At 39.8% G+C, this 17,806-nt stretch overlaps 1 protein-coding gene across 1 annotated transcript in view; it reads left to right on the forward strand.

Moving 5' to 3' along the window:
• LOC135468252 (cyclic nucleotide-gated cation channel alpha-3-like) overlaps window positions 1–17,806 on the forward strand; it is a 46,554-nt gene that overhangs the window by 11,868 nt on the left and 16,880 nt on the right. The window contains 2 exon segments of the mRNA XM_064746398.1: window positions 17,263–17,392; window positions 17,660–17,734. Of these exon segments, the coding sequence (XP_064602468.1) occupies window positions 17,263–17,392; window positions 17,660–17,734 (205 nt within the window).

A 17,806-nucleotide genomic window follows, 5' to 3' on the forward strand; every position in this document is an offset into this window, starting at 1 on the left:
CGAGCCGAGATGTAAGAAGTGTATTCCGAAGCCTGAGCGCGTTATGATAACCACCTTTGCCCCTGTCCCTTAACGTATTGAATTTCTTGGATTAAGAACTCTGGGGACACAGGTCGTCGTATAAAGTATCCTGCTGGCTTGTCTTACAGTGTTCGTCCACCAAAGGATTTATTAGTTGCCGCGGTATACTGACAGCGCAGTGTTTAAATGGTGCTTTGTGTGCTCATCTGATGTGAATTTCTGCAGCATATAACGTTACTTCCTGGTCGCCATCATCACTATCATTATCATTATTTAGTGTATTAACATTTGATTGTGTGGGAGAGTTTCATGTTTTAAAATGTAAAAGACTGAAAGCACAGGGAAAGCATATCGCGATGCTTGTCCATCAGGATTTCGTTACCTTACTATAGATAGCAAACTATCTAAAAACACTACAGAAATCGCCATCGCGTTTTTATGGAAAAGGAGTTCGGGATGAAGAACAAGAACATTATGTACAATGGATAACAGTAAATCCACAAATGCGGATTTGTGCTAATGCGTGACACGGTGAAATGACGTGTTTCTTTGTAATAGGGTCTATCAAATCCGTGATCTCTGGTTTTGCACTGTACAAATGTGTGGTGAACTATGTGCAGTGGGAACGAGGGATTAGAAGCTCCCATACGACTGATCAGGTGCGGAGAGCACCGCGTCCATCCCTAGAGAGCACCCCGTCAACGAAGGCGCCTAAATGTCAGTGACACTTTAGCTGCCGCGAAAGAAGAGTTTGACAAAGTGAGATCGAATTGCGTGGTTGCCTACGAACGCCAGTGCACGCTGCAATCTGCTAATAGGGTCGCTTATCATTAGGGATGCACCTGACCACAAGGCTTATGTCAGGATAAAAACCACCTCGTTCAGCTTTAGTATCCACTGCCTCAGCAGAAATAACGGACTATGGCCACTTGCGAAACACGAAGACTCCTTTTTTCTACCTCGTCCTTGAGTTTGTCGACCGATGGTTCCATTGACGTCCTGTTTGACAACGTATCATCAGCTGGCGACAGGTAAGTCTTCCGTAGTTTATTGCGTCTAGACTAGAATGAAAAGGGTCGGATAAGATTAATGTCTTTGGCAGTTTCAGTGTGATATCTTGGGATCAAATCCGCGGTAATTCGGATTGATCGTTCAGCATCTGTTGTCACTAGTAGCATGGTTAATGTTATACATCACTAACTCGTGCATGCACTAGTCCGAGACGTGTCAGAATGCCAGCCCTAAGGCAATATCGCTCTGATTGGAATGCGTGTAAATTTTCACTTTGGAAGAAATGTCCTTATCAGTGACCGTGTGGTTATTACATCACTATTTTGTTGTTTTCTTTTGAGATATTAGTGTATAGAAGTCATACAGCCAGCAAATGTAACGTCGCAACTAAAAACAAATAGTGTTGCTATAAAGCACAAACGCAAATGCACATAAACGCTTTATAATGCATTTGGGTGAAACCTCCACATTTTGTGTGATTCACATGATATCAACTATTTCTGTGTTATGAATAGAGACATCGTAAATAGCTAATGTCTCCTACAGTGTGTCAGCTTAGTTGCCTAAGACTTGTAGCTTCTTTGAGAGCGTGTAGTCACTATGCCTGTATTCCTCAAAGAAACTTCTAGATTGACAATAACATATCTGTTGTTATCTGTTAACAGTTAATAGCACACAATGGCCACCAGAACCCTTTCCATTCCATTGCAAACTCCATTGCATTGTTGGATCCCATTCATAGTCAGTATTTACTATTTTTGTATGTCGGCTTAAAACCGTCCGACTCATCACCTTACATTTTGCTTGCATAATGGATAAGTGAGGATCCCTTAACGCATCTAATAGAATTACGTCACATGACCACACTTGGGTTAACAGAATGGGTTGTTTAAATGCATTACCATGTTGACACAATAAAAAATATGGATGGAAACTTCTATAGCCCATTTCAAAATCTATGATTGAAAACACAGAAGCATTTCCGTAAGCTCTATTGGGATTTGAAACTAAGATCGATAAAGGAATGGGTAAGCGCTTGTTTTGAATTCGCAGTCAAAATCTGATCTAAAGATCTGTTTGAATAGTTGACAGTGAGACCACTTAATGTTTGACAGTTGTGTTGCAGCATCACATTTACGTCGTAGGAAAGGCTGTTAGAATTAGGATGCATTTCCTAAATCGAGATTGCGATTTCATGTTTCTTCTCTTGAATTTAAAAAAAAAGAGTTTTTATCACACGGTAAATATGGGACAATATTATCAATAAGTTCATAGAAATCCACCACCAATCAAAATGCAGTAAACTGTCAAATATTCAAAACTTGTGCACTTATCCGGTTTTCAAATTTGACATGAGGTTCCACTGAGTGTATCTGCAGACAAATCTTTTATCAGAATCGAACAAAGCCTGGGTCGTTTATTGCATGGGAATCGAAGTATCACAGAAGGACAGACAGACCGACGAACGGACGAATCCAAATTAATTATCCTCGCTTCCCCTCAAGCGTGGCATAAAAGATGTTCAAAGTTCACATAAATCATTACAAAACTTTATCTCAAAATACCTGCCTTGATTCTTTTAGATGTATGACTACAAAAACATCAAAGGTACGAATCGGATGGTGGGTATCGCGGACTGCATTCACAACGCGAAGCACAGTGACATCACTTCGATTTTCTCTAGCTAATATTGCCTACGTCGTCAAACCATACGACCTTTCACCTGTAGCTTTCACCTTTCACCTGCTTATAGCCCATCAGAGGTGTCAGGCTGGATATTGTTAGTGTAATTCGTCTGTCATACGTCGTACGTTGGGAGAGTCGACTTGCCGCTAATTACCCACTCATTGTTATAAGTACGCCCAGCCATTTTATTTGAGTGACACTATTAACTGGGGCTTCGTCATGAGTCGTGGTTACATTTGAACTCAAGCTTCATTTCATCCAAGTATTGTATTAAATGTGATACGAATACTGTATACGAGAACTGCAATTATGACGTCTAATGTCGTTTTCTGAATGCCTATTTAAGATTAGTAGCAATCGTTTTCAGGTAAGGCGGGTGGATCGCTAGGCTTAGGAGGCATGCACCTTGCTGTTATTAGGCATATACACGAACAGTCAGAATAAAACCCTAACTAAGATAAATTGACAAGTAGTCGGATTTCATTGGTAATACATGCCTTTGCCAATTATCACACTGTCGTCACTACTCTGGTTTCTATGCTGTAAGTCTTCTATTTTATCGTCACCTCACTGGCACGCTGAGCAGGGATATGTAATGCCCCATGCAGAATCATGGAGCTATCTAAGATATAAATCCGACTTAGCTTTAACTTGTGATAGACATATTATTCCTTGACTTAATCCGTCATCACTTAGTTTTAAAAATAAAATTGTTACAACATGAACGGGTACAGTAAAGTGTAATACTATGTTTGTTAAGTCTAAAGCAGTTTAGTGCTACTGGTGTTTAGTGTTGTCATTTGACATACCGCATAACGAAGCACCACAATTCACACAAACATTGAGGGCTAGATCCACACATCCCACCTCATCCGTCTGTCATTTTGCTCACTGAATGACAAAGTACCGCGATTCACACAACCAGTGAGGGCTAGATTCACACATCCCGCCGCATCCTCCCTTCAATTTACACAGTGAATGACCAAGTACCACTATTCACACCACCAGCGAGGGCTAAATTCACACAATCTGCCTTATCCGTCTGTCATTTGACTCACTGAATGACCAATTACCACAATTCATACAACCCATTGAGGTCTAGATTCACACAACCTACCTCATCCGTCCTTGATTTGAAGCACTGAATGTCGAATCACCATTATTCAAACAATCAGTGAAAGCTAGATTCTCATATACAACATAATCCGTCAGGGAGAATTACAAACAAACAAGCCATGAACGTTAGTTGGGATATCTGTCTTGGTGGAATTGCGTCTTGTTCATTATAAACCTCCTTTTTGCTTGTATAATTCTAATATATAACTGTCCACCGTGATGCGGTGCACGGTGGCTAGCGTGTTTCCATAAGGTTTTACTGAGGGTCCTCTTTGACACAGGTGGTTAACAAGGCTGCCAGGCAACGAGTGTCAGGTTCTGGATCGGCAAAATTCTTGAATATGGCGTTAAACACCAACCAATCAAAGAAATACAGGTATAGTGTGTTTGTCCAAGGGTTTGTAACGCAGGATAAAATACCGTCAAATAAATAAATAAATGAATAAACTGTAGTTTCAGTGATATATATATATATATATATATATATATATATATATATATATATATGTATGTATCATAAAATTACAAGTACAACGCACACAAAACTGTCTCTCTTCATCGACAATTTGAAACAAAGGCGATTTCATACTTGCAGCTTTATTGATCCTGAATGAGAATATATATATATATGAATGAGTCTATCATTCAATATCAATGAGTCTATATAAATATAGACTTTATTGCTTTATTGATCCTGAATGAGTCTATATATATATAGACTCATTCATATTGAATGAGTCTATATATATAGACTCATTCAGGATCAATAAAGCTGCAAGTGTGAAATCGCCATTGTTTTGTGAAACTTAACACACGGGGCTGCTGGAATACGGCATATGACTAATTTATCAAATTGTCGATGAAAACAGACAGTTTTGTGTGCGTTGTACTTGTAATTTTATGCATCTCCAATCAACCGTATAGATAACACTGTGTTTGTGTATTACCTGCATGGACAAAGGACAATCGATCTGATGATGTGTAGGTATACTCTGGATTGACAATATCAAACATCCAACCGAACATGGTTATGGTGCAATCTTTGTCCACACTACTTGACATCATATTAAGCGCGGTTCGGTGTGTAGCAGGTTTTTGATTTGGTAGTTTTGTGCTGTGTACGAAGTTTAGCTTGGTATAGCTTGCAAGTGTAGCTTGGCACGCCGTATACACATTAGTATGTACCTCTCCCTATAGAGGATGAATCCAACAGCGGAGGATTTTGACACCAACGCTAACTCCCATCTTAATGCTAGCTTACTGTCGCTATTAGGTTTGCTTTGACCTTTTCAGTGTCGGCTTGTTCATGCTGATCTACAGTCCACTTTAATCAATTATTTCAAATTTAAGTGTATTTGCAATCATGCTGTGCAGACTTAAGATGAAAGGGAACGCCTGTGCATTCACTTACCTAGCAGTGACGGGAGGAAGGGCTGAGAAAGCGTTTTTTAAATTGTTTTCTAACATTTTCTGACATTAGCGTTCAAGGTTTCTTCGTTGGGATCGCAAATGGTGGCAGTGATGTAAAGTGATATGAGGCGAGAAGCATGGGGCATATGACTGGACAACATTGTGGAGAGCATCACGATATGTTCTATTGGCTCTCTGTCTTATAGCATGGTTGTCTGGCATATAGGCCACACAAGCAGGTACTGGTATGGGCATTCCAAAATCGTATCGATGCCTTGGCGGAGACATTTTACATTGCCATCAGAGTCACGCTATAGATGCTCCAAAAATTTGAATCTTACCACCATGCATTTGATTGGCCAGGTCCTAACCAAGGACAGTGTATCCAATGAAATGGTCACTTTAATATGTGGAAAATCAAGATGATCACTAGAACAGTCCGAGTCTGATACACACAAAGATCAGTTTCACAAAACAATCTAAATATTTTTGAAGAATGCTGGTACAAACCACGGTAAACTTGAATTGTCGGATATGCAGAAACAACATGGTTTGATTAGAAAGTACAAGCTGGACTGCAAACACTGCTTACAGCAGTATGCTCCAAACATTGGTTTTTAAAAAGCCGGATTATGATCCAGTCTGGAAATCCACATGATTACATAAGAATTTGCGTACATTAGCATTATGAAAGACTACAAGATGGAGAGTAAACCCAGAGCGGCGACGACTGTGTGGTAATTTAGCAATTTAACAACAAAATCCGACCCCCTGTCAATTTACAGCAGCTATGGTTTCATGTAAATGTATAACAGGTGACAGAACATGGAAAAGCCAAACAAATAAAAGTGGATCAGCGCAGACGATAACTCACGCATTTGTATGTATATTGGAAATTAATTAATTCAACTATAAAGCCCGTCTGGAGCAATTTATCCTTATCTGGTGTATGTATGTACCACTCTTTCAAGACCCTCCGATTGTTAGATCGAAATGTATTTTTGGAACACCGGTAATTTATTAACATTTCAGTGGTACATCGTTCACACCATCTGCGTTGTAGAGATATGAAGGTCTCATATCACCTTCGTTTATCAGAACTATTACTCTACAGTTTATGCATCAATCGGTAGTCAGGTGGAAAATAATGATCACTGCCTCCGCGCTAGTACACTCACAATATCAGTGGCCTATCTCGTCATTCTTTAATCGATCGGCCACTGTTATCATGAGTATACCGCACTAGCTGATTTGAAAACTGGCATTGATTGTAATTAAAGATCTGGCGAAGTACCTTCTGTACTTATTTCCTCACGGAGCCGTTTTTGTCTTTTAAATGCGTGCATATATGTATGTATGATTTGGCTTTTAGTACTTAAAGGAGAAAACTTAAAAACATGACACTATAGGCTGAAAAGAGCACATTTTTTTCTATTTGGTGGAGCCTGCTACATCATTTTGCGATCGCGCCCTCCGTCTTTAACACCTGTAATTTATGCTGGGGGTGTGTTGCCTCTCAGTCAGTGTGAGTCGTTAAAACTGCCGGCTTGTTCGTGTAAACTGGAAACCTACGTCCAACATTCCGGTTTCCCGATCGTCAAGCGGAAAACGAACTGTACTGTTCGCTACCTTCTGGGAAGAAGAGTTCCACCGGAAATGCACGAACTGCACTTCGGCGGTTTCCGACGGCAATTCTCCTCCTAACACAGAAGACTTCAGGACTAGTTCTTAGGCAAAATAGAGCCGCCCACAGCGGATTTTGGCGCTGACTTTATTTATAGTGCAAAAACTTTTCAGTGATATTTGATTGATATTTAAATGTTCTTCTCCATTAAAACCTTTTCAATCATATGACAACGAAGCGTTATTAAGTACGTGTACATGTGCTGTGTTTCTACAGTAGCAGAGCGAGTACGGTACCATGCCAAAGACACCAGTGACATGACACCCCAACCAGTCACATTTTACTCTTGTTTCCCAGCTCCTACCTCTCAGTGCTGGGCGCCAAGCGAGGCAGCAATAAGTGCCATTTTTAAATTCTTTGGTATGATCTGACCAGGGTCTTTTAAATGTAACCGAAGTATTTGGTGAAAACATCTATAGGGTTATGTTGATTTCCTTCACGTGGGAATAGCAGTTTTATTTATGCGGCCACGTTTGATAACGCTGACAAGTTAAACATAATGTAACACTAATTGTGAGTTGACATAACGTGACATAACACGTGTCTTAAAAATAATACCGATTCATTTCATATGAAGGCAGATTACTCTATGCTTAGCTGTGTTCTACTTTTCACTCCATTTGAGTACATGTACATATGCAATTCGTTTTTATTCAGCTTTAAACGTCCACTTTTACTTCCGCTTGTTGTTTATACTAATTCGAACATTTTTATACCCCCCCTCCTCTCAACAACATCTTGCCTATCATCTGAACTTGAACGTGCTTAAGTTTAATGGCAATTGGGGCATTATGAAATAATTATCCCTATTTAGGACATTGCGGAACAGTACTTTCCAGGTATTCATAGTTTATCCACGCATCTCCTCCCAGATTACTGGGCCATTCTATGAAACACAATACACCTTGCCTGTATCATCTGAACTTGTGCGTGCTCAGTTTATTGGCAGTTGGGTAATTATTTTCATAATTATGACCATTTAGGACCTTGCCTAACAGTGGTTTTCTGTATGTTCAGGTTTTGTCCATGCGTCTCCTCCCAAATTACCGCGCCGATTTTGATGAAACTTACCATAATCTTGTCTGTCATATGAACTTGTGCATACTAAGGTTTAATGGCAATCGATTTATTATTTTCATAATTACCGCCATTTAGGACTTTGTGTAACAGTGATTTCCATGCTTTCAGACTTTGTCACATTATCTCCTCCCAAACTACTGTGCCGATTTTACTTACCATTTACCTAGGCTATCATCTGAAATTGTGCATGTTTAAGTTTAAAGGTAATCGGGGCATTTACTTTCAGAATTACCCCCATTTAGCATTTGTGTAATACTTCGTTTCCATGTATTAAGATTTTGTCCATGCAACTCTTCCTAAAGTACCTAACTTATTTCTATGAAACTTAGCATACATCTTGTCTATATTCTGACCCTCTACATGCTTAAGTTTAGTTACAATCGGTTCATCATTGTCACAATTACTTCCTTTCAGGTACTTAGTGCAATAATGGATTTTCATGTACTGTATTCTCTTCTGATTGCTGCATTTCTCCATTGAAACTGGATATATCAGTAGTGCAATCAGAGCACACCAGGCATGTCCCATGAAACAGTCTATATGGAGCCAAACGGCTCAACATGTCATTTCTTGTAAGATTTTCTCAGTTTCCTTTTATTTGGGGGGGGGGGGGGGGGGGGGTAGAAGGGAGGGAGGTTGTCAGACATCGGGATTGTAGTCGTGCACAATAACTAAACTCTATTCTTGTTTGTAACATGGTATAAAGTTACACAATATAAGGTCATGACCAACTGTGAACAAGAAGAAAATTATGTATTAACTGTACGAAAGCAATCGTGCACAAAAAAATACACAAGATTACAGAGGCATATTAATGTGTACTATGGATACACCTGTGCCTACACTTTAAATGTGTACCAAATTATGTACATGTGGACACAAAACAGTACACATTTGCTTATTAAGAGTATGTAAAGCAAACAGCCTGTGCATGTGTACTGTGGTTGACGTACAAGATTACCAACGTAATTTTTACGTACAACATCTTTCGGTGTAACCAGGACAAATTCGTTATTTTATAGCTGTGTTAATACCAGTAATAACATTAGACACACTGATAACTCACCGTGTGCTGTGTTCTAACCGACGTGTCACTCAAGCCTCAGACGGGGCGTGCCCTCCCACGGCATTTAATCATAATTCCGCAGTGACACAATCAGTTCGATGACAAATCCGAGTAGCCTGAGTTCAATCATCATTCATCACTGTTTGTCTTAGTCAGTTGCAATACCGCGGTATTCACGAATTTCCGTGCATACTGTGACCACTGAGTTACTTGGACCTGACCTGAGAGGGACGGTCAACGCGGAAACGCCGGCTAGTGCACCATAGCGAAGGGGACTGGAGCACGAACTAGTGTGGCCCTGAATGTGCCTTAACGCCTCTGGTCAGATTTGACGACCATGAGGAAAAACTCCAACCAAAAAACAATCTCGTACATGATATATGGACGACTGAGAGAAGAAACGAACCCCAGGGAACTGTAGGAGACAGTATAGATCTACTGAACCAACAGACTGGACGTATTCACATGGAATGCTTTGGTATTTGACTGATTTGTGATCAAGAGTTGACCCCGGCGATGTTAAAGGTTATTTGATGTTACCAACAAGTGTCAAGACAAGATTTTGTTTTCTTGTATTCATCCAGAATTCCCGGTGAGAATTTTATGGAAATTACCCATGGATCTTTTCGTGAGGAAGTTTTCAAGACGCACCTATAACAGGGTGTTATCGCGGCACAGGCAAATGGGGATTCTCATGTCTCGACCTAGGTGAGCCTTTATATCTCTACTCGATGGAACACTGGTTCTCATACAATCTACACCATGTGATGTCTGTTTTATTGATTTCCTCCCCCCCGGCCCGGCCCGGGTCACGTAAGTAGTGAGACACCAGGGAAATGCTCTCCGTGTGTCCACCCGTCCATCTTTTACATGTGTATTTGAGAATAACGAAGCTAGAACAGTTGTCATCCAATCGAGTTCACTACGTAAGTATTGAGATACCAGGGAAATACTCTCCGTGTGTGCAGACACACGGAGAGCATTTCCCGTCCATCTGTTACGTCTGTATTTGAGAATAACGCAGCTGGAACAGTTGTCAACCAATCGAGGTCACTGCATAAGTAATGAGACACCAAGGAAATGCTCTCCGTGTGTCCGCCCTTCCATCTGTTACATCAGCTAGAACAGTTGTCAACCAATCGAGTTCACTACGTAAGTAATGAGACACCAGGGAAATGCTCTCTGCGTGTCCGCACGTTTATCTGTTACATCTGTATTTGAGAACAACACAGCTAGAACAGTTGTCAACCAATCGAGTTCACTACGTAAGTAGTGAGACACCAGGGAAATGCTCTCCGTGTGTCCGCCCGTCCATCTGTTACATCTGTATTTGAGAATAACGAAGCTGGAACAGTTGTCAACCAATGGAGTTCACTACGTAAGTAGTGAGACACCAAGGAAATGCTCTCCGTGTGTCCGCCCGTCCATCTGTTACATCTGTATTTGAGAACAACACGGCTAGAACAGTTGTCAACCAATGGAGTTCACTACGTAAGTAGTGAGACACCAAGGAAATGCTCTCCGTGTGTCCACCCGTCCACCTGTTACATCTGTATTTGAGAATAACGAAGCTAGAACAGTTGTCAGCCAATCGAGTTCACTGCATAAGTAGTGAGACACCAAGGAAATGCTCTCCGTGTGTCCGCCCGTCCATCTGTTACATCTGTATTTGAGAATAACGAAGCTAGAACAGTTGTCAACCAATGGAGTTCACTACGTAAGTAGTCAGACATCAGGGAAATGCTCTCCGTGTGTCCGCCCTTCCGTCTGTTACGTCTGTATTTGAGAATAACGAAGCTGGAACAGTTGTCAACCAATCGAGTTCACTGCATAAGTAGTGAGGCACCAAGGAAATGCTCTCCGTGTGTCCGCCCGTCCACCTGTTACATCTGTATTTGAGAATAACGAAGCTAGAACAGTTGTCAACCAATGGAGTTCACTACGTAAGTAGTGAGACACCAGGGAAATGCTCTCCGTGTGTCCGCCCGTCCATCTGTTACATCTGTATTTGAGAATAACGAAGCTAGAACAGTTGTCAACCAATGGAGTTCACTACGTAAGTAATGAGACACCAGGGAAATGCTCTCCGTGTGTCCGCCCGTCCATCTGTTACATCTGTATTTGAGAATAACGAAGCTGGAACAGTTGTCAACCAATCGAGTTCACTGCATAAGTAGTCAGACATCAGGGAAATGCTCTCCGTGTGTCCGCCCTTCCATCTGTTACATCTGTATTTGAGAATAACGAAGCTGGAACAGTTGTCAACCAATCGAGTTCACTGCATAAGTAGTCAGACACCAGGGAAATGCTCTCCGTGTGTCCGCCCGTCCATCTGTTACATCTGTATTTGAGAATAACGAAGCTGGAACAGTTGTCAACCAATCGAGTTCACTGCATAAGTAGTCAGACACCAGGGAAATGCTCTCCGTGTTTCCGCCCTTCCATCTGTTATATCTGTATTTGAGAATAACGAAGCTAGAACAGTTGTCAGCCAATCGAGTTCACTGCATAAGTAGTCAGACACCAGGGAAATGCTCTCCGTGTGTCCGCCCGTCCATCTGTTATATCTGTATTTGAGAATAACGAAGGTATAACAGTTGTCATCGATTTCACACTCACACTGTGGTTTTTGACAAGATAAGGGACGGTTGCCATTGATTTTCGTCACTATATCCAGTAAGGTTGCTGTTGGCTTTCTTAGATTTCATGACCGTCACCTTTATGGCTTTAAGAGGTTAACACATACTGAGAATGGCAATTTACCTCACAGAAACACAATAACACAGGACTTATCAGCTACGGAGATAGTTTGAAAGTTTTAATCAAGCATTACATCTTCGTCATATGACTGAAAAATTGTTAAGCATGACGTTAAACCCAAAGTACTCACTCACTCAAACATTATAGCATTTGGAGAACTGTATTTGGTAGATGCACTATTGGCTTACTTGTATGAATTATCAACATTTGTAATTTATTTATTATTGCGTGTGATTCATATATTTGCATCGCTAAATACTGTTAAATTGTAAGTTGTTGGCTGCTCAGTATTTGTCTCCATGGGCATACGCCTTCAATCCAGCCGTTTAAGTTATCTATGCACGATAGCACAAAGACTACTAAAAGCGTTGTCATAAAAATAGAATTGCAGACTTTTTAAATTATAAATTCACTTTCCTACTAACACTGTTTGTTGAACCCGACACAGGAAGACGAACGCCCGAAGCAATTAGCTGTCATTTCCCAAACCAAGAGATTAAAGAAAAACAGTTGTCCGACTGTTTCAGTTATTTTCAAAACTGACAGTAGGAGTTTGTCCTAAAGCTTTTAACAAAATCTAGTAAGTATATGTATGTTGTGTTTAATGACATGCATGTTAGGCCTATTGAGTCGGTGTGCATTATGTTAGCAGTACAACAATGCACACACATGTACAAGTAAAACGTAATAATTCCCTGCTACGAATGCACCCTTCGTGATACCGCTGGGAAGCATACGGCATCATGAATACAGGGGATGTTGTACATTAAAGTTTGAATACCCGTTAAGGTAACGAGCATGCAGCTCGAAGCTGTGCCTTATCATTTGGATATTTCATCGAACAGTGAATATCGTGTTCAAGCTTCAACGTGCAATTTTTCTGTTCATTATTTATGTCAACAATTCATTTCTTTTAATGCCACATAATGGTGCTCGCGCGTAAAATGATGTGTACGGGATAAAATAAAGGGCTCAAATGAAGTTTAGGGCATTTAGGTGAAGTCCGGGATTAGTTATCTCGCTTTTTCTGCGTCGAATTCTTGTTTTGTATGGTTTTGCATATACGACGGAGTTGAATACTTTCAAGATTTTGTGTGGAATTAGGCCTGTAGTTTGTGTATATGTGTCGGGCACATAGTGGTGAAGTTTTATAGGACTATGATTTTCTAAAATATAAAGAGCTTGAAAAGTACTAACGTCTCTATTTGGGCGTAGCCCAAATAGAGAATACCAAAAAGTTCACTTCTTATGCATTTAATACTCGAAGATTCCCTTGTGTTGTTTTGCACATACGAAGAATGGTCGATTCCACACCTGAATATTCCTGTGAAATCCCATCCACATTGGTGAATGAGACACTTGGTTGGGGATTGAAGACCTTGAAAGTTACGCACACTCATAAAATGACCCGACTTTACGCGTATTTTAGGGTGACAATAGTCGTGTATGTATGACTTCCATTCTGTAATCCATATTTTGAGAAACTCCATATTTTCGGATCGCTGCGCACTATCAATAGGGGAATCTATGACATATGCTTTGTATGACACTATCGGTGTCATATTGCTGTTGAAAGGTTCTAAAGCATGCATTATTCAGTGATATGAAAGTGCATAATATATCACCGGCTAAAATGACATCAAATATGATGCAGTGATAGAAGTAATCTGATTAGGAAGCTATGTATGCGTTTGTAGAGTGGATGGTTACACAATGGAAATATTATTTTTGTCACTTTTTTTAACGATTGTAGAAAGATGTATAATGCTCGAAGTCGCGTCCTTATTATCACTGAGAGTTATTTGTGGATGGTTGGCAAAGATACTGGCCATAGGCGAAAATATCCCAGCTCAACTGATAAGATTGGGTGAGAACAATGCAGGCCAGAAATAACATTGATGGAGTCGAACCTTTTGTGTTTTCTGTTTCATGTCCAGGTTATTTTCCACGAAAACCACCCACGTATAATAAACGCAAATTACATTAGCCAGGTCTATTCCACGTTAATCTTATTAATGTTATTTAAAGAGGAAAATATTTTCTAGGCGTTATTTTTAGAAGGAAGTGTTAGAAGCGAAACATTTATATCGAAGACCAATCGCCCACAATATTAGAATCAACGAATGGCTATTTGCCGAACGCCACTTCGGTAGTATTGCAGCCATTTCGTGGCGAAGGCATTTAAATCCCGAGACAGTAAATGATGTGCAACGCGATACTGAAAACTAAAAATCAAGTATAATGGACAGACATTTATAGGGAGCTTATGCGGGAATTCGCTGGACAGGGAGATTATGTGGGAATTTGCTGGAGAGGAAGGTTATATGGGAACTTGCTGGACAGGGAGATTATCTGGGAATTAGCAGGAGAGGAAGGTTATATGGGAATTTGCTGGACAGGGAGATTATCTGGGAATTTGCTTGACAGGGAGGTTATCTAGGAATTTCCGGACAGAAAGGTTATACGAGAATTTGCTGGACAGGGAGGTTATCAAGTTATATACATTTTATCTCCGTTGGTATTTCAACTGATAAATATTTTTTTATTTAGCTGTTCGCAAATATCATAGTAAGATATCCTATACTGAAAGTTCAAGTAAACAACAAAACATCTTTACAAGAAACTCGTTAAAGTAAGTTTGGTCTTCTGTAGCCATGTTCCCGTAAATCTTATTTCAGGCCGAATGTTACGACGGTCGCTTAATTACTCTGGTACTCCCGGTAGAAATCGATCGGTGACAACTGATACCAGCGTAATGCATCCAGTTGATACTAACGTAATGCATCCAATTGATACTAGCGTAATGAGGTACTGTCTGATTGACCCATTCATCCCAGTCTAAATCTCAGCTGGCTGACACGAGGACATCAGACTTAAACCTATAATCCGCTGTCCGAGACGGTCAGACACCAAATAATCTTCTGTCTTGTCTCCTGAGCTTACACACCTCAGGTACCCAGTTATCTTAATGATATGTACAGTACACTGTCTTAATCTCAAATAACGTGTTTTACATGTATTAGTCTGTATGAGTTTCATGTGATATGTATTTATTTTTACATATCAGTGATAGCGGTCAGATCAAACTGGACTGCCCCAGGTAAACCACTGACTACAGCCAGTTACCTAGCTGACAAACCTCGTGACTTAAAGCCCCTGCCGAAACAGCGACAACTGGATTCGATCACACGACCTTATTGCTTCCGTCTTCAAAAGAAGATTATCTCTATAACAACATAGCTTGAATCGTCACTATAATTACACAGAAACACGATGAAGCTTATTGAATCACTGTGTTACAGCCATTGTTATATCAGGGTCGTACTGACATTGAAATCTTGCCCCTTGAAATATTTTAGTTATATCTGGGTTTTCACACAAAGGCTTATTCTATGGCTAAGCATGCACATTCATTGGTTTTCTTTGCTACTTATGTAATAAATTTGAAATCGTCAACCCAGAATAATAATTTATCCACCTTTTGTCAAGAATCGTACATTAACAGCTCATGTAGCTTGTATTTTTCTTTACAAAGTATGAAAAAATTAGCCAAATATAATTACCATTATTTTTTTTTGTTAAGTTTAACTGCTAAACCTGAGACCACGGCATTTTGTCTCTTTGGAAATCAATAAAGTTACTGGGCCAAAAGTGTTGAGGCCTTTCTGGATTGTTTGAAATGGGTAAAAAAATTAAAATACATAAATTAACAATGGATTGTCACAATTATCCTATGATATTTACCAAAAGGCAATAATATGAGCTTTTCGTGGTAAGAACAGAAAACTTAATTAAATTACGAATACGGAGGTTTTGCCTACCCGGTTAACCTGTATTAGTATGACTATGGATTTCCATCAGTCCTTTTGTCATTGGAATCCAGCCGTGAACCACGACATAATTCTAACTGTTTTAGTCCAATTAATTTCCCATCAGACGAAAAACCTTACGGTATGGCAGGCGCATTATTACATGTATGTCGAACCTGCATGTGCGTGGTGGCCAGTCCAGTGAATCGTATGTAATACTGAACGGAATCGCTCAAGATATAGCCTGAGATTCTGGTCAAACTCTCGCTAAGAACACGAACCAGTATCAGACTAATCTCATATTTTCCCAACTTTACCTGGCTTGGGGGACATTTCATTATACCTTAGGGTAATTGGGATCGACTGGTAATACCTATGGGCGATTCTCTCTAGTTTAAATATGCATTACACTAACCAAGTGTCACTGATGCTGATTTGATGGTTTGTCTCGCATAGTTCACCTCTCGGCATGAGGTGTGACAAAGTGAAATATACCGGGTGTCTGAGTGCAGTTGTTGATATACCACGATTTCCGTGACAGGAGGTACTTTACATATAAATATACGGAAGTATTTTTCATAGTTAATTGTGAAATATGTGACGAGTGAATGTTTTCTTTAACACAGATATGTTTTCAGCACCAGTAGACTGTTAAACGTTAATCCAACTCATATTATTATTATTATGGAAGTGGGATTACTGTGAAATGGGTCGCTTATAACAGATATAACAGTGATATGTCCCCACCCACTTTCTAATATAAGAGGTTGTTGAGTGGACAGTAGAAGCCGCTGTGCCTTAATTTCAAATAAAATTTTTGGCGAGATTAGCTGTGAGTTTGTAGTACAAGGCTTTTGTCAGCGGTTTTTAATCTGCATGGTTTACTTCATCTGATAAACTCACCGCTATCCTACAACTTGAATACAAATAAATACATAAGTACAAAAGATATAGTAGTTATATACAAAGTCAATCATATTTTATTCAGCCACAAATATGTTTGATCTTGGTCTTTGTAGCCACAGCTCACCAGGACCTGAACATATTTCGATGGATTAATTGGTATTTCGGTAATACAAATTAATTGAGTTTTTCTTGTGGTCTTCAGTTCGGTAGATGAGTGGCAGCTGAGGTCCAGTTAAAGCCTTTGTATTTTTCAATTACTTTTGGCGGAAGAAGGTTAATATACTGAAGGGACACGCAAATGACCATCGAATGCACGACCTTTCATTTACGGACTCATTTCTCCCCTTACTGAATAAATCAAGGTTTACTGCGAGAGCGCACCGACTCTCTGGTGCGTATGACATTTCTCGTAAGCAGATAAATGAACAAGAAAAAAACGACCGATGGCACGGATTTACAAACCTGTGTTAAGGTGAATGGGGCAAGTTTCTAGCTCTATTTGACAGGTAAGTTCGTAAGACACAAGTCAGGACAGAAGTTAAATCTGGGGACATACAATCGTTCAACATACTACTTATACCTTATGAGCTTATGACTTGAGACTTATGACAACGATTTACTATAACACTTGTTAGTGAAATTATGTCCGAATGTCAGGACAATATATAAGCTTTACGTCTTTGAATAAGTTTTATGATCGACTGTATTTTCAGGCCTCACATGTTTAAGCATGAAGGTTCTATGGGTGAAGGTCTGGACGAGGGAGACTCGGAAGACGGTCAAAGTGTAATTGGATCGTTTCCCTCCGAAGAAAGAAGGCGATCATCTTCAGCGGACAGTGAGGTAACATTACATGCCGTAATAATTGTTACAGGGGAATTAAACGAGCAGATTGAGTAAATGTTGTCTAAATAAAAGGCAAAAAATCAAAACTATAATCTGTTCAATATGTTTTCAACGAATTACAATTCGAAGACAAATGTGTGCTTACCAGTTGTCTTCATTGTATAAATTTATTTGTATTAATATGTATATCATGGTTAACGCATTTTGAAATGTTTTTTTGTTATTAAAGAATGAAAATTTTCCCCTATTTTCTCCTTTCTTTAGAGTGCGCAGAGCTGGGACTTTAACTGGAAAGATGTGATCTTTGATCCTGATGGACCGGCTTACTATTACTGGCTGGTAAGAGTCCTCTTTCGAGTTGAATGATTCAGTAGTTGTCATTTTTTTTATTTACACACGTTTTTTTTCTTC

The sequence above is a fragment of the Liolophura sinensis genome, chromosome 6 (assembly GCF_032854445.1).
Source record: "Liolophura sinensis isolate JHLJ2023 chromosome 6, CUHK_Ljap_v2, whole genome shotgun sequence".
NCBI classification, from domain to species: domain Eukaryota; kingdom Metazoa; phylum Mollusca; class Polyplacophora; order Chitonida; family Chitonidae; genus Liolophura; species Liolophura sinensis.